The sequence below is a fragment of the Oncorhynchus nerka genome, linkage group LG23 (genome assembly GCF_034236695.1).
Source record: "Oncorhynchus nerka isolate Pitt River linkage group LG23, Oner_Uvic_2.0, whole genome shotgun sequence".
Lineage (NCBI taxonomy): Eukaryota > Metazoa > Chordata > Actinopteri > Salmoniformes > Salmonidae > Oncorhynchus > Oncorhynchus nerka.
Window position 1 is genome coordinate 56,842,928 of NC_088418.1, and position 25,499 is coordinate 56,868,426.

Here is a 25,499-nt window from a genome sequence, read left to right on the forward strand (position 1 = left end):
CTGGTAGTCCTACATTATGATCAAATAGCCACAGTAGTCTACCTGGCTACTGTTAAAACTAACTTAAAGCGGGTACAGCCTCAGTGTTCACAGTAAACACGAGCTGGAAGTTACACAGAATTTTCACAGCGTTCAAGTTTGCTCTCAGCTGAACTGAAATTTGCTCAGTGCCGAAAACAATTAGATGGAACATTGCTCCAGGCCTGTCCCAACAGACAGACCTGGCTGGCACTGTGGGATGAGATTAAAACAGGAAAAGCACATAGCCTACACTACAACCACAGGCTTTTTCTATGAAATATACATCCATCTGGCTGTGGTCAGGTGTGGTGAGAGAGAGAGAGAGAGAGAGTGAGAGAGAGAAAGAGACACAGAGAGAGAAAGAGACAGAGAGCGAGAGAGAGAGAGAGCAAGAGAGTCAGAGATATGCTATACAGCTATAGCTGCCCTAAATGTGTGTGTAACACAGTGATCTCACCACAGTGATCAGGGTCGGTCAGGGAGACAAAATGAAAGGCCAAATGTAATTCATCTCTCTCTTTTTCTCGCACGCACACGCACACACACTGGAAGGGGGAAGCGGATACCTAGTCAATTGCACAACTTAATGCATTCAACCGAAATGTGTCTTCCACATTTAACCCAACCCTTCTGAATCAGAGAGGGGCTGCTTTAATCCACATCATCAGCGCCCGGGGAACAGTTGTTGTGGGGCTTAACTGCCTTGCTCAAGGGCAGAAGACACAGTATATCACCACACCCTTGCTTCCTCACTGCCCCGTCAGTCACACAATGTACCCTTCATTCAGAGCAAGACAAGAGGAGGACAAAGAGAGAGATGACTGTTCTTTACCAAAACAAGAACACAACAACAGTTGTTCAGTAGAGGCCTGGTTCAACACCCTCCATGCCCTCCTCCTCCCCTCTGATAACTGAGTACAAGTTTGAACAAATATGGAGAACCAACTATCAGTTACATTTCCACATCCACTAGACTGTTTGATAAGAGAGGTGTGGTAATAGCTGAGGTATGGTGTTAAACAGGAGAACAGAAGGTGGGCAGTGGGTGACAGTTCTGGGATGCAGTACACCAGGGCAGCTGTTCTGTTCTGGCCCTCCCTTGGTGAGATCCAGATGACTGCTGGAGTCAGCAACTAATAAGGGACGGACAGGTGTTCCATTCAGCATCCCTCCACAGATTACATGAAGCCATCTAGGTTCCACCAACCACATCCCACCAAACTAAAGACCACTCCTCTTCCACTGACCAATTCTCAATACTGTCATTCAGAACATATTGGCCAGGTCATCACCCACTCAGACCCAAGCCCAGTCAGCAGAATTCCAGCAGATTCCCCTTCTTTCCTTTCTAGCGTTCCAGCATACCCCACCTCTCCCACACAGATCTGCACCCTGACTCTAGAACACGCTGGGCTAAAGCTCTTATTCAGCTCTAAATAAAGTTATTCTATGTGTTTCAGCTCTAAATAAGGTTATTCTATGTCTAGAATATAAGAGAATAGCAGCCTATTAGTGGGAGAAGGCATGCAAAAAAGCCTCAACTAAGGCACCCTTACCCCTTATGCATATCTGTCACACGTTACAGTACATCCAATGCCCTGCAATTCACAGAACTCAACTAACCAGACAACAGATAATTTCTAGGCCTATTCTTTAATTGTCAAGGCATATCAGGAGAGAGTCAAATCAATCAGATGTCTATCTGGATGTCCTTTTCCAGGCCACAGCACCTCTGCCTGATAACACGCTTTTAACGAAGCCCACAGAGACGCTCGGTTTGGCTGTTACCTAGCAACAAGTGTTCTGAGTGACATTCAATATCCATAAGGGCATACAGCAAGAAAGGCGGCTGGAACAGGCAGAGAGCATTCATCCTATAGAATCCTCGTTTGTAAAGAAAAACCTCTGTCTTAGACGGATAATACAGACCGTAACCACGGCACCCAGAATCTCAAGTGCGCGCTGTTGTTAAGACTGAGACGACGCAGACTGCAACATGAATAACAATCGGAGGGAAATGCTTTATACAGCCGTAGTTAAACACATTCCTTTGAATGGTCTGATTTCATAAGGATAGATATGGCAGCCAGTCGGCTTCTTTATTATCTCCTTCCTCACTGTCTTGTTTGGCTGACTAGTGTTGTCAAGTGTGTGTTTTTTTTTTTCTCTCTCTCTCTAAGACACCATTAACTGGTGCCTCTATTGTTGACAGAGTTAATTATGTGTGTGTTTTCAGTTAGAGTGCAATAACAACACCAGTAGCAGCAGAGAGTAAAACAGAGCCGGTGCTTCAGCATGTATTTGTGAACACGTCAATACTCTCCCTTTCTCACTCACAACATCACGTAATGTTTCAATAAACACAAAGCTGCAAGAATACAAAACACCAAAGCCAATCAACCTGCATGTGGCACAAAGCCAACAGGAAATAGATTAATTATACAATTTGCCTTCACTTCTGATCAGTGCAGCTCAATAGGATGACATCATGAGAAGGAACTTCTTTAGACTAGATTCACCCCCTGGTATAATGTACTATAGCCTAGTAGTGTACTAATCCATCGAGTAGTGCCCCTCACCTTGCACTTCATCATGTCGCTGACCCGTTCCTGCATGGACTGTCCAGCCTTGGGTCTGACCAGGAGGTAGAGGGTTTGGACCTCTGGACAGGACCGCAGCAGTTTCTCCACCAGCACCTTGCCCATGAAGCCCGTGGCGCCAGTGATCAGCACATTCTTGCCTGCGTAGTAGTCAGCGATAGACACCGTGCTACCATCGGCCCCTGTCTCTTCTCCTGTCTTCCCCATCTGTGTAGCTCGTCCCGTACCCCCAGCCTTCACAAGGCAGCTCCTAGAGAGAAAGAAAGAGGGATGGAGGGAGAGGGAATGAGAGAGAGAGAGAGAAGAAACGATAGGAGACAATTAGCTGAGGCTGAGAGAAAATTAGAACCACACTACATCCTGTTCAGAGTCTTTTTACATGAGCCAACACTCATTACACTTGACATAACCTACAGTATGTATTGTGTATGTATTAATGCTGAGTATTAGGTGACAGACCTGTAGAGAGAAGTAAAGCTGGGACTCACTGGGTGCTGGGAGTCACTTTGTTAATGACACGGTAAGTGGGGAGGACAGGAAGGTCACAGACACACACAAGCGTGTCTGTGATGTTATTGCGGATATAGCAAAATTTATAGCAAAATTGTCACACCCTGATCTGTTTCACCTGTCTTTGTGATTGTCTCCACCCTCCTCCAGACATCGCGCATCTTCCCCATTATCCCCAGTGTATTTATACCTGTGTTCTCTGTCTGTTGCCAGTTCGTTTTGTTCATCAAGCCTATCAGCGTTTTTCCCATCTAAAAGTAAAAGAATGGAATTAAGAAATATATAAATATGAACGCAAAAAACGTTGTGCTTATAATGTAAGAAATAACACAAATAAACAAAATACTGCAAAGTTGCTTTGGAGTTAGAAGCAGAGTTGCCAAGTCTATCGGCGATCATGAATATTCATAAGGAAATCAATCACAGCCTATTGCTGTAGTTAAGGTAATGCACCATTATTACCCTTTTCAGAAGTGTCAGCCAGCTTTGGTTATAAGATAGTTTCCAAGCCAATACAAAGAGCATCATTAACCCCTCCCTTCTCAGGGCAGTCATCCAGAGAGCCAACTACATATCGAGGTAAGCAATAGAGCTCACCAGCTTGTAGTCCTAAAAAACTGAAATGAGTTAGCATTTTCTACCTCTAGTTTGTGCAGCCATTCCTATGGAGGAAATTAAAAGGGAAAGAATGAGGTTTTGGGATAAACGCCGAAAAATAAGGTCTGAGGTTAAAACAGGTTAAGTGTCACGCCCTGGCCTTAGTATTTTGTGTTTTCTTTATTATTTTGGTCAGGCCAGGGTGTGACATGGGTGATTTATGTGTCTTGTCTTGTCTAGGGGTTTATTAGATTTATGGGGTTGTGTTTAGTAGAGTTGTCTAGGAAAGTCTATGGTTGCCTGGAGTGGTTCTCAATCAGAGGCAGGTGTTTATCGTTGTCTCTGATTGGGAACCATATTTAGGCAGCCATATTCTTTGGGTATTTTGTGGGTGATTGTTCCTGTCTGTGTTTTGCACCAGTTAGGACTGTTTCGGGTTTTCACGTTTCTTGTTTTGTAGTTTATTCATGTATAGTTTCTTTATTAAAGAACCATGAATTATAACCACGCTGCATTTTGGTCCTCATCTCTTTCACCAGAAGAAAACCGTAACAATAAGGAGATTTAGTCATTTTAGTTTCATACCTTAATGAACTATGAAGCCTTTATGTGCTTTGTGATTGTTTTGATTATATAAATGCTTCAAAATTCACAAAAAGTGACTTTAGCTGATTATGTCATAGAACAAAAAGAATAAGATCATTTAAGTCTGTTTACCACAGACCTTAATTTGGGAGTTTATCCAAAACCCCCATTCATTTCCACATAGGCTTTGGTCATCAAGCCAAGTTAATCTCTATAACTATTGCTCTCAATGCCTTCACTCCTACTGTACGTAACACCTTTACCAGCATGAGATATGAGATGAACAACATCGCAGCATGACACACACATCTGTGACTGCTGCAGGCTAGGGTGGGGTGTGTGTGTACACGGGTGGCTTGGTCTGTTATAGAGCAGCACCCTCATGGTGTGTTTGAGGAGTCTCATCCCACATTCTATGCCAACAATAGCACATATCCACACACACTGCTGTGCTCGGGTGGATGAAATTATGTTGAATTTTATATTTGACTTGGCATATTATATTTGACCTTATTTCAATGCTGATGGTAAAATGGTATGGTTTAAATGTGTATTGTTGATATCGTGAATTTGGCATCCTATTTTTAGAGTTAATGGTTGTTACTTCTAAAGATCCAATCAACCATGGGCCAATGATAGTATACCTAGCTTCCCGTTGAAATGATGGTGTCCTTTGGGCAAATCAGATGTCAATGTAGCCTACATAAACCCAACCGCACACCAAATGTACCTTCAAATCCAGCCAGCGTTAGATAAGTTAGAGGAGTTACTTTCAACTATTCAATGTGATTCTATTCAACATATCACATGCCTCTCCAAAGCGGATGACAACTTCCTGTCTTCCTGGCCTGGCCTCAGTCAACCAGCCTGCAAAACTGGTGTCCTATCAGCCTTGTAAACGATGACCGTCAAATACTGGCACAAAGATTGGTCAGTGTTTAGTGAGACCAGCCAACCAAACATGATAAGTGTTCAAGCTAGAAAAGCCATATGTGGGTTCTCTGTATCCTTCTCCATCTTCTGTCCTGGTCTCTGGGCCAAAGGTTCCCAACAGTGTTACTGAAGTACCAGAACCACATCCCCAAAGCAATGATCAAGATAACAGAGAAAACACATAGAAAAACCATCCTCCCTCCATCAAACACACAACTCTGACCATAACCTCTCTCCCCCACAGTGGCCTCTTTAAACGCCCTTCCAAACGGGGCTCATGGTAAAGGTCCCTCCACTGATGTCATGTCATTCCGGCTCTACGCTCCAGTAAATCGCAGAGATTCTTCGGGGGAGACTAAAGGACCAGGGGGGAGGAGCTGGAGGTCACTATGGATTAGCTCCTCACAATGAATGCACACACACACACACACACACACACACACACACACACACACACACACACACACACACACACACACACACACCAGCGGTCCAGCCAGGGCATTCCATCCAGGTCACAGCCTTCAGCCGCTCGCTCCTCTTCTCCCCATCAAGAAGTAGATTGGAGTGGGAGAGTGAAGGAGCTGATAGGAATAGCCTCACGAACACTTACACAGTATGGAACTATAGTTATCTATGATCTGTAGACCACCATAATCTCTGTGACTGCTTACAGTAGTTTGGGTCTATAGGGAAAGACTGGCTCTCCTGCCTTCACTAAATGTCAGCTATGGTATGTCCTTCACCAAGAGGATGGACACTGACACCTGCTGCAGTAGAGTCCCAGTCTTAACACATGGGGCTGGGGGCAGAGGGGAGCTGTCAATCACAGACATGCAGCTTGGAGCGAGGGAAGGTGAGGTTGATCCTGGCTCAGGATAAATCCCCAAACCATTTATCTGGTCGATAATGTGTATGATCGAGACTTAGAGGACTCAGCCAAAGTAAGGCTCTGGAGATGTCAATCTCTATTAACTTGATCCTAACTGCTCTGTCACTAAATGACAATATCATCACATTCCCTGTTTTGTAACCCTGAAAGATAGGTCAACTACTTGTTTGCTGATAAGTGCAGAGTCTTCTTGACAAAGAACCATGTAGCCTCAGAACGTCATTTAGGGACAGTTCCATAATGATGTTGTGAGACTTTTCTGCTACCAAAGTTACAGCACAAATCCTCCTCCACTGCAGGATTTTCTAGTCAGGCATCCAGCTACTTGCTGTTTCAGCTAATTCCAGACGTTTCCTTCGAGCGAGTGCTTTTCTGTGTTTTGCCTTGGCAGCTCCTCTCACCAGGAGGTCTGTGCCTGTTTTTGGAAGACAGCTGTTGGACTCACGGCGTTGCTCAGCGGTACTCTGCCACCGAGGGCCTTACAGCCTTTAAGCACATCAATCTGCCATTGGTCGGTCAGTAGAGTGGAGTCTTGGAAACCCAAACACACACTACAGCCTCACTGGCTGCCTGTCATCTGTGAAATGAACACAGACAGAAGCCAGCTCAACAGAGAACAGAGAAAGCATCAGAAAGAGGAACACTGTGACTGACAATAATTAAGGCGACTTTAGTCTACTAAGAACGGGCAGTGCCCAACATCACAAAAGAGAAGTCAGTAGCCTTTTTCACAAAACAGCCACTCTGCCCTGAGAACCCAGGCCTTGGAGGCTGCTCAACCAAAGAGCACCACCCACAACAGTAAAAACAGCCACTCTGCCCTGAGAACCCAGGCCTTGGAGGCTGCTCAACCAAAGAGCACCACCCACAACAGTAAACACAGCCACTCTGCCCTGAGAACCCAGGCCTTGGAGGCTGCTCAACCAAAGAGCACCACCCACAACAGTAAACACAGTCACTCTGCCCTGAGAACCCGGGCCTTGGAGGCTGCTCAACCAAAGAGCACCACCCACAACAGTAAACACAGCCGCGCCAACCACTTAGGTTTCAGGCAGCAGCGGGCACCGGCTGCCAACAGCCCTAGCTCATCCAACAACCTGGCATTGTGCACTCCCTGGAACCCGGGCAGTACATAGGAGCCGTGCCCTACTTAGGAGCCCAACTATTCCACAGTCGCAGACTGTCAGTCTGTCTGTCTGTTGTTGGCTAATGGGTCAAACACAGAGCTCTGTTTAGAGATTAAGATGGATGACATTGATGATGAACGAGGATTACTGTTTTCATGAGGCACAACGTTTACTGGGAAGGATGAGTAGGGTACAGCCTTGTGAATGAGGGCTGGCATTTACAATGCTGCTTTCCTTCGTTTTGCAGGCCTACTGGTTTGGCCAAAAGAGGAAATGAGTTCTCCCTTTCTCTGTGTTGCTATGCGGTGCTCTTTGGCCTGAGGGGTGGATGATGGAGAAATATACGGGTCATTAGATTAAAGCAGTGATTAACGTTTCAACAAATTACACCTTAAAGAAAAGAAGATGGATGAACATAACCCTGTGGTTTAGCCTGTGTATGACTAGAGGGAAAATAAGCTACATGAGAATGCTAACAAGCAAACTAAGAAGCACAAGAATTGGTTTTCAGCCCAGGACCCACATCAACTTCAAGATGGTGGAAATTCAGTGGACCGCCAACAGGTTAGACTGACATTCCCTGACAATCCACTGCTGGTCATTCACTATTCCCAGGAGACACAAGAGTGTCAGTAAACCAGACACAAACCCCCCCACTGTTACTGAAGCATCCATGTCAAGGGCCTTTCTCAATGATGCATCATCATTGCATGTAACTGCAGCCTCTACTTCCTGCAATCTAGGTCATAATACAGTAAACAAACCTCACTTTAAGGTCAAAACACAAAGCAATCCACAAAAGCCTTTCAACAATAAGTGACAGTCAAGGGCTCTTGTTGGAAATGGCATTATATTATTTACCCCACAAAAACATTCTGTCAGGACTTTTACCTGCTTTGTTTTTCGCTGCCTTGCATGTGTGGGCGTTTAATTGCTAAAATAGTTCGATTTAATTGCATTAGCTGTGCAAAATGCTTTAAGATCTTTCTTTTATAAGCCTATAAGTGATTAATGTAATGTAATAATGCATTTCATTTAGTAATTTCCTTTCTAGTTTTCCATAAACTCTAGATACACAGTAAACCTGGGCTATGGAGACGGTTGTTATTTTATGACGTCACATTTCCAGTATGGTGCTTGGCCCATAGACTCTCACTTTGCTGTTTCCACAAGCCGACTGTCAGATTCAGGTGTCCTCTATGGAACTCATGCACTGGTAGATTGAATGTGTGTATATCGTTACGTTATCTGTGATCTAAAGGATTCTGTAATTACACTACCCCTGACAATGAGTGACAGAGGCTGGGTACATGGTGTCTATTTGCCTTTGGTCCAGACCCAGACCTGGCCTCTGCTCACTGTACTGCATCACCCTGGTCTGGGTCAGACAGGCCAGGCACAGGATATCATGGCACCTTGGCATCAGTCCAAAAGTCCTATATGGTGAGTGACAGCTACCACAGCTTCCTTGCTCAATAGCCAATAAGATCCAGGATATCTGTGTCCATTCTAAAGACTACCCACCTAACATGTGTGGACATAACGTTTAGGGTTTAATCATGTTAAAATATTGAATATAACAGTAATAATACAGAATAAATACAGTGAAATACAAGTCTATATGTTCACGTATTTCAGTAATGGACACATCCACTCAAATCACATGACATTTTAAAAGCCACACAGACCAAAGTATGTGATCCCATGAAAACACACACACACTGGTAGTCCTGTCCACACACACACACACACACGCACACACGCACACACACAAAATGTCTATGACATTAAAAAAAACACAAAACCCCCACATGTATTTTACAGGCATTACATAATTAAACCATGCTGCAGCAAACACAGGAATAGTCTCGGTCCTACATCACATCAGGAAGAGGGGAGTCAGCAGTAGAACATCTTGCTGTGTGTAATAACTAGTTTGAGCAGTCATTACCAAGGTGTTGGCAGCCCAGTCCCACCTGTCCCTAGGCTGCCACACAGAGACAAGGTGCTGATGGGAACAGGCCCTAATTCACACCAAAGACTCATTACGAAGATGGTGAACAGTTAGCATGTCACACTAGGAGGCCAGGCTAACAGGGGGCTGCTTAGTTAGAACCCATTCATCACAGGCTGGGACAGTTTTTTTTATTTTTTCCTTTATTTAACAAGGCAAGTCAGTTAAGAACAAATTCTTATTTTCAATGACGGCCTAGGAACAGTGGGTTAACTGCCTGTTCAGGGGCAGAATGACAGATTTGTCTGTAGGCCAGTGACTCAATCCCCTAATGTGGAAAAGGGGATATCGTTGCAGCCATAACCACCGACTTCTCAATGTTGCCTGCATCACTGCAGGAGCTTCAAATCAAGTCCTTTTAGATCTGGGGTGACTGATGCACTTATTCCATTTCTCCCTGTCAACTGATGGCTGTAATATAGGGTTGGTTTTCAGCCCAGGACCCACATCAACTTCAAGATGGTGGAAATTCAGTGGACCGCCAACAAGTTAGACTGACATTCCCTGACAATCCACTGCTGGTCATTCACTATTCCCAGGAGACACAACAGTGTCAGTAAACCAGACACAAACCCCCCCACTGTTACTGAAGCATCCATGTCAAGGGCCTTTCTCAATGATGCATCATCCTTACATGTAACCGCAGCCTCTACTTCCTGATATCAAGGTTATAATACTGTAAACAAACCTACCTGATAGATTTCTACTATTGACATGAAGGATGCATGAAAGTGAAGTCTATTTCCAGCCTTGACTTGAGTGACAGGTCCTGAGTAATGATGAGACCAGCCTGAAGTGAGGAGTCGTGGCCCAGGCAGATTGATTAGTTTAATCAAGCATTGAGTGGAGAGTCACATTACAGTGAACAGGAGATGGAGGGAAATGGACATGCGCACAGCTACGCATCAATGTACAACTACACACTAAACGATGAAGGGGTCTTGTTTGCAGCCAGCACGGTCTATAATTAATGAACATTGGGTGTCATTGGCAAGTTGTCTGGATGTACTCCAACTTTTGGTCTTACATTGTGACTATAGCATGATAAGACCAGGAGTTTTTCCTGGTCAAGTCACCAGGTACCAAATCTTTTTTTTGATTTTGATTTATTTTACTAGGCAATAGGTCAAATGGAAATGGAGGGTTGAAAGTAGAAAGCGGGAGTTTTTCCTGACCACAATCCTAGTCCACAAGAAAACTCTTAGCTCTAGTTGGGAGGCTTCAGGTGGTAAAAAGCAGGAAGGGGGTTAGGTTAGATCAGGAACAGGCAACTCCAGTACGAGGGGACCGGAGAGGTTTCACTCTATTACCTCATCCATAGCAAACACAGCTCATTAAACACATTGCATTCTAAACTGAAGATCATGATTTGTTGATTATTGGAGTCAGGTGTGTTAGCTGAGGAAAGTGTGACACCAATCAGTCCCCCGAGGACTGGAGTTTCCCAGGCCTGGGCTAGATTATTAAGACACAGAAAAATGATATACCACTCCCAGGCAGATTACAGTATTGCAAAAATGTTTATTTCCTTCCATGAATTCGGCACACAAGAAGAAAACCTCCCTGGATGCCTCCAACGAACATAGACAAGATGTTCTAACATGTATCATCCACACAACCATCAGTAAAGTAGAGGTACAACCTAGAAAAGCTCACAGATATCAAGGGAGATGTAGGTCTATTCTTCTTTCACAGGAGAACAATTCACAAAGTAACATTTTTTATGTCTGTTTTTATCCTTTTAAATGCCAAGATGCCAGAGACAATTTTCCATTATGTGGAAACCTAATGGACAATAAAGTTTTCTAACGAATCTAACTAACTAGATTTTGGGACGGAAGTTGTTGTTGTTGTTAATTTGGTTGTTCGGGGAAAAGGGGATAGAATCAGCTTTGTTCTTCTGTTGGGTACAAGGCTGGTCGGAGTGAGAAATTAAATAAATGCTGCTCTCTTACTGTGAGCTCCTAGCTGTCTCTAAGGTTATTCTCAGAGGCACCACTTTACTGCTATAAAGCCGTGTCCCGTTTCCCACATCTGTTAAAAGAACACTATTACAATTCTGGTAGTTTCTATTCTATTTTCGGGAATGCAATCAACGTCACCCTCTGTCATACCTTGAGGGGAACAGCGACCTCAATAAGTCATCCCAAGAAACACTGGTATTTACCAAGTATTGTGGCAGAAGCCTATTGGAGAGACCAGCTGGGTTGTTTAATGGAGCAGCCAGTTAGTTTTGTCTGTCACCTCTCTGTGTGTTGCAGCCAGAATGACCCAGCCTGCCAGGCTCTATCTGGGCTTTGGACGGCTGCCCAGGAGGCATCTATCTGTCTGTCTATTCAGGAGCTGAGGTGAGCAATCAGCAGGAGGAAGAGAAAAAAAAGAAAGATAGATAGATAGACAGACAGATAGATGCCTCCTGGGCAGCCGTCCAAAACCCAGATAGAGCCTGGCAGGCTGGGCCATCCTGGCTGCAACACACAGAGAGGTGACAGACAAAACTAACTGGCTGCTCCATTAAACAACACAGCTGGTCTCTCCAATAGGCTCCTGCCACAATACTAGATAGATATGTATCAAATGTAGTCACCAAGGTGTGGAGGAATATGGTACCATCTAGACTACCTGGCTATCAAGTGTCTCACTCCCTATGTGCTTGTCAGACAGGACCATGCTGAGAGTGGGAAAGTCCCACTCAGTCCATGTGATGACACACGCAAGGATTTGACGTCCTTGTGAATGTCTCAAGTATGTCTCGCGTTCACCTGAATGTCTCAAGAATGTCTCACTCTCACCTGCATGTGTCAAGAATGTATCTCTCTCACCTGAATGTCTCAAGAATGTCTCACTCTCACCTGAATGTCTCAAGAATGTCTCACTCTCACCTGAATGTGTCAAGAATGTCTCACTCTCACCTGAATGTGTCAAGAATGTCTCACTCTCACCTGAATGTGTCAAGAATGTCTCACTCTCACCTGAATGTGTCAAGAATGTCTCACTCTCACCTGAATGTCTCTCACCTGAATGTCTCAGTTAAGCTTCCTTCTTCCCTCCTTTCAAGACAGTCCGGGATTCAATCCGATTGCAGGTTATAGGCATTGCAGCTTTTAAAAAGGTTGTTCCCACGTTAGCTGATACTGCATTGACTGCATATGTCGGCTCAATCTATTGTGGAATGTAAGGCTTCAGAGATAGCAGGCTGAATAGAGCTTGTACTGTGATTTCTCCCTTATCAAACACTGCAGAACACTAAAAACATTTCAAACTTCCCTCTGGTTCCAGGAAAGGATTACTGCACACTATTACCAGAACAAAATTGGGAGGTGTGTGTGTGTGTGTGTGTGTCAGCTTGTAATTGTATGACAGAAAAGCCTCTGGGCTGATAGACAGTTCTCATAGAGAAGCTGTGAGCATACTGGCCTATAGCCATAAGTGGATATGACATCATTGCTGACATTTAAACCATCTCATAACTCAGGCACACACGCACGCACGCACGCACGCACGCACGCACGCACGCACGCACGCACGCACGCACACACACACACACACACACACACACACACACGCACACGCACACGTTATTGGTCTCCTGGTCTTCTTTTCACTCTCTTAACCCATTTAACCCAGTCGAGAGATTGAAAATCAGTGCCTCTTCTCAAATCGAATCAAAGTCTATTTGTCACGTGCGCCGAATACAGTGAAATGCTTTCTTACAGGCCCTAACCAGCAGTGTCATTTCTAAGTAAAAAAATACTAATAAAAAAGGTATTAGGTGAACAATATAGGTAAGTAAATAAATAAAAACAACAATAAAAAGACAGTGAAAAATAACAGTAGCGAGGCTACATACAGTTGAAGTCGGAAGTTTACATACACATATATCAATCTTTATTTTAAGATTGTTAAATGTCAGAATAATAGTAGAGAGAATTATTTATTTCAGCATTTATTTATTTCATCACATTCCCAGTGGGTCAGAAGTTTGCATACACTCAATTAGTACTTGGTAGCATTGCCTTTAAATTGTTTAACTTGGGTCAAACATTTTGGGTAGCTTTCCACAAGCTTCCCATAATAAGTTGGGTGAATTTTGACACATTCCTCCTGACAGAGCTTGTGTAACTGAGTCAGGTTTGTAGGCCTCCTTGCTCGCACCAGATTTTTCAGTTCTGCCCACAAATGTTCTATAGGATTGAGGTCAGGGCTTTGTGATGGCCACTCCAATACCTTGACTTTGTTGTCATTAAGCCATTTTGTCACAACTTTGGAAGACCCATTTGCGACCAAGCTTTAACTTCCTGACTGATGTCTTGAGATGTTGCTTCAATATGTCCATATAATCTTCCTACCTCATGATGCCATCTATTTTGTGAAGTGCACCAGTCCCTCCTGCAGCAAAGCAACCCCACAACATGATGCTGCCACCATCATGTTTCACGGTTGGAATGGTGTTCTTCGGCTTGCAAGCCTCCCCCTTTTTCCTCCAAACGTAACGATGGTCATTATAGCCAAACAGTTCTATTTTTGTTTCATCAGACCAGAGGACATTTCTCCAAAAAGTACGAACAAAGTATGATTTTTGTCCCCATGTACAGATGCAAACCGTAGTCTGGCTTTTTTTTAATGCCGGTTTTGGAGCAGTGGCTTCTTCCTTGCTGAGCGATATATTGCTGTCGATATAGGACTTGTTTTACTGTGGATACTTTTGTACCTGTTTCCTCCAGCATCTTCACAAGGTCCTTTGCCGTTGTTCTGGGATTGATTCGCACTTTTCGCACCAAAGTACGTTCATCTTTGGTGCTTATACTTGCGTACTATTGTTTGTACAGATGGACATGGTACCTTCAAGCGTTTGGAAATTGCTCCCAAGGATGAACCAAACTTGTCGAGGTCTACAATTTTTTTCTGAGGTCTTGGCTGATTTCCTTTGATTTTCCCATGATGTCCCAAAGAGGCGTCGAGTTTGAAGGTAGGCCTTGAAATACATCCACAGGTACACCTCCAAATGACTCAAATTATGTAAATTCGCCCATCAGAAGCTTCTAAAGCCATGACATAATATTCGGGAATTTTCCAAGCTGTTTAAAGGCACAGTCAACTTGTGTATGTAAACTTCTGACTCACTGGAATTGTGATACAGGTAATAAGTGAAATAATCTATCTGTCTGTTGAAAGAATTACTTGTGTCATGCACAATGTAGATGTCCTAACCGACTTGCCAAAACTATAGTTTGTTAATAAGAAATTTGTGGAGTGGTTGAAAAACAAGTTTTAATGACTCCAACGTAAGTGTATGTAAACTTACAACTTCAACTGTACAGTAGCGAGGCTATATACAGGCACAGGTTAGTCGAGCTGATTTGAGGTAGTATGTGCAGGTAGAGATGGTTAAAGTGACTATGCATATACGACGAACAGAGAGTAGCAGTAGCGTAAAAGAGGGGTTGACGGGTGGTGGATGGTGGGACACAACGCAGATAGCCCGGATAGCCAATGTGCGGGGGCACTGGTTAGTCAGGTTAATTGAGGTAGTATGTACATGAATGTATAGTTAAAGTAACTATGCATATATGATAAACAGAGAGTAGCAGTAGCGTAAAAGAGGAGTTGGGGGGGGCACACAATGCAAATAGTCCGAGTAGCCATTTGATTACCTGTTCAGGAGTCTTATGGCTTGGGGGTAAAAACTGTTGAGAAGCCTTTTGGTCCTAGATTTGGCGCTCCAGTACCGCTTGCCATGCGGTAGTAGAGAGAACAGTCTATGACTGTGGTGGCTGGGGTCTTTGACAATTTTTAGGGCCTTCCTCTGACACCGCCTGGTGTAGAGGTCCTGGGTGGCAGGCAGCTTTGCCCCAGTGATGTACTGGGCCATACGCACTACCCTTTGAAGTGCCTTGCGGTCGGAGCAGTTGCCGTACCAGGCAGTGATGCAACCAGTCAGGATGCTCTCGATGTTGCAGCTGTAGAACCTTTTGAGGATCTGAGGACCCATGACAAATCTTTTTAGTTTCCTAAGGGGGAATAGGCTTTGTCGTGCCCTCTTCACCACTGTCTTGGTGTGTTTGGACCATTCTCAATGATCTTTTATGATATTCTGTAAACAGAATACCCGTGTCCTTGTACGGTTCAGAAAATGTCAAACACTACCCTGTTTTTTCCCAGCTCCCACAACACGGCTCTGGTCTGAAACAGCCAACAGGTCCACAGATATCAAAGGGAGGCAGGCAGTGTTGAATTTATATCCCTGCTTTGAGGCGTAAATGTTCCATCAAATGAACTGTTAACAGTGTGTCAGGCAGCTGGGCAGCTCCCCACCCCCGTCTCCCCTTCCCATCCAAAGGCCATTCATCCTTAGGGTCTGACAGGTCCCCTCCTTGATCCCTTGCCTCCAGTGCTCATAAATACAGTGACTGTGTACAATGGCCTTTAGTGCTGACACAGAGGAATCTGGGTCTCCCATGAGGGATGTGCGTCAGGTGGAAGAACAGCGTTCCGTTTCCTTCCTATTTCTTCTGCCTCATTTGTTCTCCTCCTTTCTTCACTGTATATTATTCTTCTTCTTTCTCTTTTATTCTGTCTATTTCTCTTGCTCTAATTTAATGATCCTTCCTTCATTCTTTTGAACTCAAGACGAAATGTTTCCTTATAAGAGGGTCTTCAGACATACTAGACTTTTCACAAAAATACCCTCGTCTTATATACTGCAATGTAAACTTCCGAACTTGTCACGTCTCGACTGCTACCTCCAGAGGTAGGGCATGACACTCGCCCGAAAGTTGCCCTCCTCTAAGCTTTGCACACTCTTGGCATTCTCTCAACCAGCTTCACCTGGAATGCTTTTCCAACAGTCTTGAATGAGTTCCCACATATGCTGAACACTTGTTGGCTGCTTTTCCTTCACTCTGCGGTCCAACTCATCCCAAACCATCTCAAGTTGGTTGAGGTGGGGGATTGTGGAGGCCAGGTCATTTGATGCAGCACTCCATCAAATAGCCCTTACACAGCTTGGAGGTGTGTTTGGTCATTGTCCTGTTGAAAAACAAATGATAGTGGGACTAAGCCCAAACCAGATGGGATGGCGTATCGCTGCAGAATGCTGTGGTAGCCCTGCTGGTTAAGTGTGCCTTGAATTCTAAATAAATCACAGACAGTGTCACCAGCAAAGCACCCCCACACCATAACACCTCCTCTTCCATGCTTTACAGTGGGAAATAAGCATGCGGAGATCATCTGTTCACCCACAGCACGTCTCCAGACCAAAGGACAAATTTCCACAGTCTAATGTCCATTGCTTGTGTTTCTTGGCCCAAACAAGTCTCTTCTTCTTATTGGTGTCCTTTAGTAGTGATTTCTTTGCAGCAATTCAACCACAAAGGCCTGATTCACACAGTCTCCACTGAACAGTTTATGTTGGGATGTGTCTGTTACTTGAACTCTGAAGCATTTTTTGTGCTGCATTTTCTGAGGCTGGTAACTCTAATGAACTTATCCTCTGCAGCAGAGGTAACTCTGGGTCTTCCATTCCTGTGGCGGTCCTCATGAGAGCCAGTTTCATCATAGCGCTTGATCGTTTTTGTGACTGCACTTGAAGAAACTTTCAAAGTTCTTGAAATGTTCCATATTGACTGACCTTCACGTCTTAAAGTAATGATGGACTATCGTTTCTCTTTGCTTATTTGAGCTGTTCTTGCCATAATATGGACTTGGTCTTTTACCAAATAGGACTATCTTCTGTATACCCCCCTTACCTTGTCACAACACAAGTGATGGCTCAAATGCATTAAGAATGAAAGAAATTCCACAAATGAACTTTTAGGAAGGCACAACTGTTAACTGAAATGCATTTCAGGTGACTACCTCATGAAGCTGGTTGAGAGAATGCCAAGAGTGTGCAAAGCTGTCATCAAGGCAAAGGGTGGCTATTTGAAGAATCTCAAATATTAAATATATTTTGATTTGTTTAACACTTTATTGGTTACTACATGATTCCATATGTGTTATTTCATAGTTTTGATGTCTTCACTATTATTCAACAATGCAGAAAACAGTAAAAAAATAAAGAAAAACCCTTGAATGAGTAGGTGTTCTACAACATTTGACGACTGGTAGTGTACATTCTGAAATTGTCGCCGTAGTTTTACATCTGTTGTTTTTATTTGTGCTTGACTGCACTGAGCCAACGAGGTCCAGGCAAGAAGCAACTCCGTTTTCAGTCGCAATTTGCTTTTACCTCATATAATGACTTCCATGATATTGATACAATGAAGCCTGGTTTGTTTTAAGATAACTCTAATACGGTAGCTAGTGTAAACCTAAGAACGCCTCTCTAACCATAGTTAAGCAAAATGTCAGCATTCAGCTACAGCCATCATGTTTATGTGAGAATTAAGAAATGATATTGTTTATCTAGCTAGCTTGCTTGCTAGCTAATGTTACCTAGCCGTGTAGCCTAGCTACACAGCTGTGTAATTTTATTTGTCACATGCGCCAAATACAACTTGTTTAGCCTTTACTGTGAAATGCTTGCTTACGAGCCCTTCCCAACGACAGAGTTGAAGAATATAAATAGCAACACAAGAGGAGTAAAATAAAATACACAAGAATTAAGCTATATACAGGTAGTAGCAGTACCAGATCAATGTGGAGCTATATACAGGGAGTACCAGTACCAGATACATTTGGAGCTATATACAGGGAGTACCAGTACCAGATCAATGTGGAGCTATATACAGTGAGTACCAGTACCAGATCAATGTGGAGCTATATAAAGTGAGTACCAGTACCAGATCAATGTGGAGCTATATACAGTGAGTACCAGTACCAGATCGATGTGGCGCTATATACAGGGAGTACCAGTCCCAGATCAATGTGCAGAGGCACAAGGAATTTGACGTGGGGTAAAGTGACTACTGTAGGCATCAGGATAGATAATAATAAGCTATTTGAGGTAGATGTGTACATGAAGGCAGGGTAAAGTGACTAGGCATCAGGATAGATAATAATAAGGTATTTGAGGTAGATATGTACATGAAGGCAGGGTAAAATGACTAGGCATCAGGATAGATAATAATAAGGTATTTGAGGTAGATATGTACATGAAGGCAGGGTAAAATGACTAGGCATCAGGATAGATAATAATAAAGGTATTTTAGGTAGATGTGTACATGAAGGCAGGGTAAAATGACTAGGCATCAGGATAGATAATAATAAGGTATTTGAGGTAGATATGTACATGAAGGCAGGGTAAAGTGACTAGGCATCAGGATAGATAATAAGAGTAAAATAAAGAACAGAGTAGCAGCAGTAAATTCTGAGTGTAAAAGTGTATGAATGCGCGTGTGTGTAATGTGTATGTATGTGTGTTTGCGTTGTGTTGGTATGCGTGTTTGTGTTGTGTGTGTGTTTGTAGTGTATGTGAATGTGTGTGGGTTTTGTGTGGGAGTGTCAATGTAGAGTGAGTGAGTGAGTGAGTGAGTGGTGAGTGAGTGAGTGAGTGAGTGAGTGAGTGAGTGAGTGTGTATATGGTGTGCTTATATAGTCTAGTGAGTGTACATAGGGTCAGTGCAAGATAGAGAGTGCAGATAGTTTGGGTACCATTAATTTAATATTTAGCAGTCTGGACATTTAGCAGTCTTATGGCTTAGGGATAGAAGCTGTCTCAAAGCCTGTTGGTCCCTGAGCCGATGCTCCAGTACAGTTTGCCAGACAGAAGGCAGAGTGAACAGTCTATGGCTTGGGTGGCTGGAGTCTTTGGCAATTTTTCAGGCCTTCCTCTGACACAACCTGATATAGAGGTCCTGGATGGCAAGGAGCTTGGCCCTAGTGAGGTACTGTGCTGTCTGCACCACCCTCTGTAGTGCTTTGCGGTCAAGAGCAGCGCATTTGTCATACCAAGCAGTGATGCAGCCAGTCAAGATGCTCTCAATGGTGCAGCTGGATAACTTTTTGAGGATCCAAGGGCCCATGCCAAATCTTTTCAGCTTCCCGACGGAGAAGAGGTGCTGCCATGCCCTCTTCACAACTGTGCGGGTGTGTAGACCATGTCCTTAGTGATGTGGACGCCAAGGAACCTAAAGCTCTCGACCCGTTCCACAACAGCCACGTCGATGTGGATTGGAGTCGTGCATGGCCACGCAGTCGTGGGCGAACAGGGAGCACAGGAGGGAACTAAGCACACGCCCCTGTGTTGAGGGTAAGTGTGGCGGAGGTGTTGTTGCCTACCCTCGTCTCCTGGGGCCGGTCTGTCAGGACGTTTAGGATCTAGCTGCATAGGGAGGGGTTCAGTTCAAGGGTCCCTAGCATGGTGATGTGGTTGGAGGGGACTATGGTGTTGAACACTGAGCTGTAGTCTATGAGCAGAATTCTCACATGGTTATTTCTCCTTTTGTTCAGGTGGGAGAGGGCAGTGTGAAATGCAATTGAAATTGCGTCATCTGTAGATCTGTTGGGGTGGTATGCAAATTTAAAGACACTGTATAACATTACTGTACTTTTATATTTGTATGGGAGGGTAAACATCAATTAATGATATGCTAATGCTACTTGATCATGAAGCATGTTGTTAGTTAGCTAGCTAGCAGGAGTTAGCTGTGTATTGTCAGCTAATTTGTGTACGAGAAAATGAACCCTTTTAATTATAGAGCTGGAAATTGCCAGGGACCTCACGAGATAATATTATCGATTTTCACGATTCTATATGTATTGCGATTCAATACTGGGATTATTGTGACTACGTGTTTCAAACATATTGCTCACCATATGTCTGCTGCAGAGGGACAAGAGAGAGAGCAATGAGAAAACTAATTGGCTGTAAGGACAGACGCTGGGAGACGAGAAACAAGTACAGGGAGTTAACATTTTATAAACAAAGGACATGGGAGTCGGATGAGCCGGCTGAGGCGTGGAAGCCCGACGAGCCGAGGAAGCCTGACGAGCCGGCTGAGGCGTGGAAGCCCAACGAGTCGAGGAAGCCTGACGAGCCGGCTGAGGCGTGGAAGCCCGACGAGCCGAGGAAGCCTGATGAGCCGGCTGAGGTATGACGTGGGGTGGGAGCCTGCCAAGCCAACCGAGACAAGGAAACCTCTCGAGCAGGCTAAGGCGTGGAAGCCCAACGATTCAGCTGAGGCACCCCCGGTTCCTTCGGCAGTGGCACCCGACGTCCCCAACAAAACAAAAAACTCCTTGATGCTTCAAATGGTCAGCATTCTGTAAGGACAGACGCTGGGAGACGAGAAGCAATTACAGGGAGTGAACATTAATAAACAACGGACATGAAACAGAACACGGACAGCATCTGGACAGGGGAAACAAAATCACATTAATGCTGACACAGGGAACAAACTGAGGAACAGACAGATATATAAGGGGCAATCAACAAAGTGAAGGAGTCCAGGTGAGTCCAATATTGCACTGTAATGATGGTGACAGGTGTGCGTAATGATGGACAGCCTGGCGGAGGGGAAGCGGGAGCAAGCGTGACATTGACTCCCTATTTAAAAAGAAGATGTAGAGAAAGCTATGAAGGAAAAAATACTGTAGTTTTGATGCAGGTACAACTATACAATACGATATATCGTAAAAAATATTATATTCCTGTAACAGTATCGATTTTTTTCCCCCATCACTATTTAATTGTCTGCAAATGCTTGTGGATTGTTGCATTACTCAAGAGTGTGGTATGGTTTGATTGCATTATTCAATACTGAAATATGTTTTAATAGAAAAGTTGTTTGGATTATTAAATAGTTTTTGCATAATTAGTGGCTACTTATTTACGATCAATTTGAGCTGCAGACCAAGAATGTAGGATTGCCAGACAACGAAAGGTAAGGCAAGGATGTAGTGTGAATTGAAAAGTAGAAATCTCTTTGGCCACTCTGCTCCTCAGACTCTCCTTCAGCTCTCGTAGTGGGAATAGGGCCATATTTAACAGTGTGTGTTTAGTGTTACTCACATCCTGCTGTGCCAACTCCCTCATTGACAGGATTAGCATCTCCACTGGCACTGAGTGTAACCCATGTGAAATGGCTAGCTAGTTAGCGGCGGTGCGCGTTAATAGCGTTTCAATCGGTGACGTCACTCGCTTTGAGACCTTGAAGTAGTGGTTCCCCTTGCTCTGCAAGGGCTGCGGCTTTTGGGTAACGATGCTTCGTGGGTGTCAGTTGTTGATGTGTGCAGAGGTTCCTTGGTTCGCGCCCGGGTCGGGGCGAGGGGACGGACTAAAGTTATACTGTTACATTGATGCTGTTGACCCGGATCACTGGTTGCTGCGGAAAAGGAGGAGGTCAAAAGGGGGGTGAGTGTAACCGATGTGAAATGGCTAGCTAGTTAGCGGTAGTGCGCGCTAATAGCGGTTCAATCGGTGACGTCACTCGCTTTGAGATCTTGAAGTAGTGGTTCCCCTTGCTCTGCAAGGCTTTTGTGGAGCGATGGGTAACGATGTTTCGAGGGTGACTGTTGATATGTGCAGAGGGTCCCTGGTTCGAGCCCAGGTTTGGGCGAGGAGAGGGATGGAACAATACTGTTACATGAGCACACAAATCACACAAAACCAAAAACACAGAACAAAATCAGCCAGTTAAATAGATTACATGGTCACACTAATTATGGAACGGTATTGGAACAGAAGCAAAGTTGAAGTAATGGTATCACAGATATGCCTCTAATAAGTTAACTAAAGCAGTGATAAACATCCTACAAAGCAAGTAGTCAAAGCAAAGTTTCCTTTCCCATTGTTTCAGTCTAATGTGTTTGTATTGTCTAGGGGTGAAGTGCACCATCAAGTCCCATTAACATGGCTCCTGTGCCTGACCTCTTCAACCCATCACCGTAAACACATCAGACTACACTTCTCCTTACCTATGCATTTCCCTACATTATTCATTCCCTTCATAGACAATCCCAACAGCAGGTCCTTGCATTCAACACATGAGACTGTTAAAGTTTGAGGTCTACCTTTTCTTCAGCACGTTTTTAATGGGGTCCTTAAAAGTAGCAATAAGCAGTTAAAATAACAACAAAGCGTCTCCCCACCACTGTGTGGGTAAAAAGCCAGGGGGATAGGGCTGGAGCAATGGGACCACTCTCAAATTCAAAGACAGAGCTATGGAGGTAAGGACTGACCATGGTTTAACCAGGTTTTTTAAGATAAACAGTGTTTGTTTACATTTACTTTCTTCACAAACATTGGAGTAAACAAACCTCACATTTTGAATTCTGATGGGTTACGACAGTTGAACTAAGCTCAATGGATACATATCATTTAATGTATAACTCCAAAAATGGATGTAGCAACTGCTAACTGCTCCTTTAAGCATCTGTATGAGGAGGTTATTTACGGTTACACAGTTGAGGAGTTCATGCAGTGGAATATCTCTGATTCTCAACAGGTGTGTTTTTCTTTTAACCCTTAGGCCCAGAGCACCTGCAGCACACCCTACAGTTACAGCGCGCCTCATCACACGAGCTTTATGCCACAAAACATCCATCCACCCACAAGCATCCTGATGTGTTTGCATAACACAAAGCCTCTTTGACAAAAACCCCTGCAGGTCTCCTGACTGAACCTACTGGTCCTGACAGATTCAAACCTGCTCTACAAATAGATGTTTCTAGAAGTGCTTTTGGGGCTGTTGCAGAACTCATCCACCCCAAACTTCTACTTCTGGAAATTAACACGAGTTGAAAGGAGGACGGGACTTATCTAAGTGGGGAGGAAACACTCAACCAGGAACGGATGATGATGCCCACAGCCACTGAGTTCACCCATGATGCATCTGTGATGTGCATGCCACCCTGTTCTCTGTGGGCAATGGGCAAGAGCATGGTGCCAGGATAAATAAATAATAAAACACACTTTGGCACCGAGAGAGAAAGCACAGCGGCTGTTTAAAGGAGGGGGGAGTGAGAGAGCGAGAGACAGAGAGAGAGGAAGTGAGTAAGAGAGAATAAGCTGTCTGATTCTGCCTATCCATACTAAGAAATAAGAGAGGGAGAGGCAGGAGGAGAGAGTGAAATGGAGAAGCATGGCTCAGAGACAGTAAAGAAGAGAGAAAGAGAGAGAGAGTGCAGTGAGCACAAAGGAATGGAGAGGGTATGCCCCTGGAAATTGAGGGTGTAATTTAGAACTCCTTAATGCTCAGTCAAGAGGGTCAACGATCATCTCTAGCGTAATGTTCTCAGTAAAATGCATTACTACGTACCTTACTGGAATGAGTGTACAAGAATGTAGCGCTGCTTTTACATGGACTTTTACGAGGGGAATGAAGTGTCAATGTGTACTCTGTCAGGTTGCTACACCATGCACATACTCATACACATAACTACATGGCTGTGAACAAGAGCAGATCATCACTGAGGTCTCCTAACAGAACAAAAAGTAAATAAAGGCCAGTGCCAGTCTCTGAGGATAATTCAACCTATCTGTGACATCTATGTTTATTAACCACCGCAAGACATTACCTTTCCTATGTTTTCTTTCTTTTTTAAACTGATGACCAGTGACATAACATGACAAGCTATTTTCTCACACCACATACCTCTGGACCCCAACACCTGGCTCAAAGCGCACTGGCATATATGGTGACTGCAGAGGTCAGTTTGGCTCTCACTCTCCTTCTCACCTCTGCAGTGTTGTATAAGCTCAACAAGGATTCTCACACATTCAAAAGTTAGGAGCCCATCAAGGTGCACATATAGGCGTATGGTCTGGGGTCAGCCCCCTCAGATATGTTGTAAAGGACTATATGAACTCAAATTCAAATCTGACGACTGGAAGACCCACAAAATACAGTGGTGGATACTAGCTAATTCTAATGGCCAATGATAGCAAAGGACACACGCATTGTCATAATGCAATGTCCAACATTACCTACAACATGGTTTCCTGTTCATTTGAGGTATTTTAATTCGGAATCAATTCTAAGGCAGTTACACAACATAGATAACAATACTGTCAGAACACATCTCTCCCCCCCCCCCCCCCCCAATCATTTATGAACCTTGTTGCGCAAGATAGAGAACGCGCGCTTCACTTTCAGCGCGCAGAGAGAGCACTCGCCGACCTCTGATTACTCAATGAGCGCCAGCGCTGATTCCACATGAGAAAGCGCTGCACAATAAACCAATATGACAGTTCTATCGGAGTCATTTTCCCGGCTGTGCCGCCTCCTTTTATTCTGAAGCATTTATCTAGCTGATTTGTTCAGTTATTTTGGGCTATTGTAAGCTAGTTTATGTGGGATTTACAAGGAACAATATTTACGCACGCAGAAATATTCTGAGGATTTACATTACAGAAAGCTATGCAAGGTACTGAATATACTGTAGAGACTGGACTGGACTGAGTGGCCGCTGGTAGAATCGGGCACTGTAGCTCGCGCGTACTCACTCAGTCATGTTAAGACATTAATGAAAGCGATCACAGTATGGCTAGGCCAAATTAAATGTTCATCATAGCAAGCTAGTGTGCATGTTTGTAAACAAACAGAAGGCGTCAAATGGGCACGCTTTCTACATTCCCGTCCCAGACAAATCTGACTGGGGAATGAGAGATGCTTCAGTCCTTCACTCCAGCACCTTCTTATACATTTACACCAAAACGGGATTTGAAGAATTTAAAAACGAGTAAAAACAATCTTACCTTGGATAGGATATCCTTGTTGGCTGTAGGTTTGCGACCCAGAACCGAAACATGCGCTTTCAACTTGAGAATGCAGATCTTGCTGCCTGCTCTTTCGAAACGTCTCGCTGTGGAATTTTCACTGTCCTAGACCACGCCAGCCGGCCACTCTCATGTCTCTCCACTGAATACAGAGGATGAACGTGGTTGTTGATGATATGGGATGAGAGAAACCGGAGGGCGTGTTCCAGACAGACAGACATAGATGCACATTTTCTCAGCTACGGAAACCGTTGTGTTCTGTTATTTTGGTTCACCTGAGACGGCCCCTTTCCTGGTGCCATCCTTAGTTTTTTTTGAGGATGTTTAGCAACAAAAGAAAGGCTTTAACACAGGCCACTGTATAACCAAACACATTGGTTGTGAACTGAATTGTATGGATATTGGACACAGGTAACAAACAACCAACCACAGGTGATAGGTTTTCTGCAAGTACCAGCCCACATCTAAGGAAGCTCACACATCTCCATCATGTCAAGACATGTTCTCCAATTACTGAATGGACACTTCATGATAGAACATGATAAGTTGTCATTTAGTA

At 44.1% G+C, this 25,499-nt stretch overlaps 1 protein-coding gene across 1 annotated transcript in view; it reads right to left on the bottom strand.

The window, feature by feature from the left end:
- Nucleotides 1-25,201, bottom strand: part of LOC115118340 (fatty acyl-CoA reductase 1-like) — a 66,130-nt gene extending 40,929 nt beyond the window's left edge. The window contains exons 1-2 of the mRNA XM_029646927.2: nucleotides 24,920-25,201; nucleotides 2,601-2,871 (exon numbers count right to left, since the gene is read on the bottom strand). Of these exons, the coding sequence (XP_029502787.1) occupies nucleotides 2,601-2,871; nucleotides 24,920-24,972 (324 nt within the window). The 5' untranslated portion in view covers nucleotides 24,973-25,201. The remainder of the gene's footprint in view (nucleotides 1-2,600; nucleotides 2,872-24,919) is intronic.
- Nucleotides 25,202-25,499: the final 298 nt, after the last annotated feature.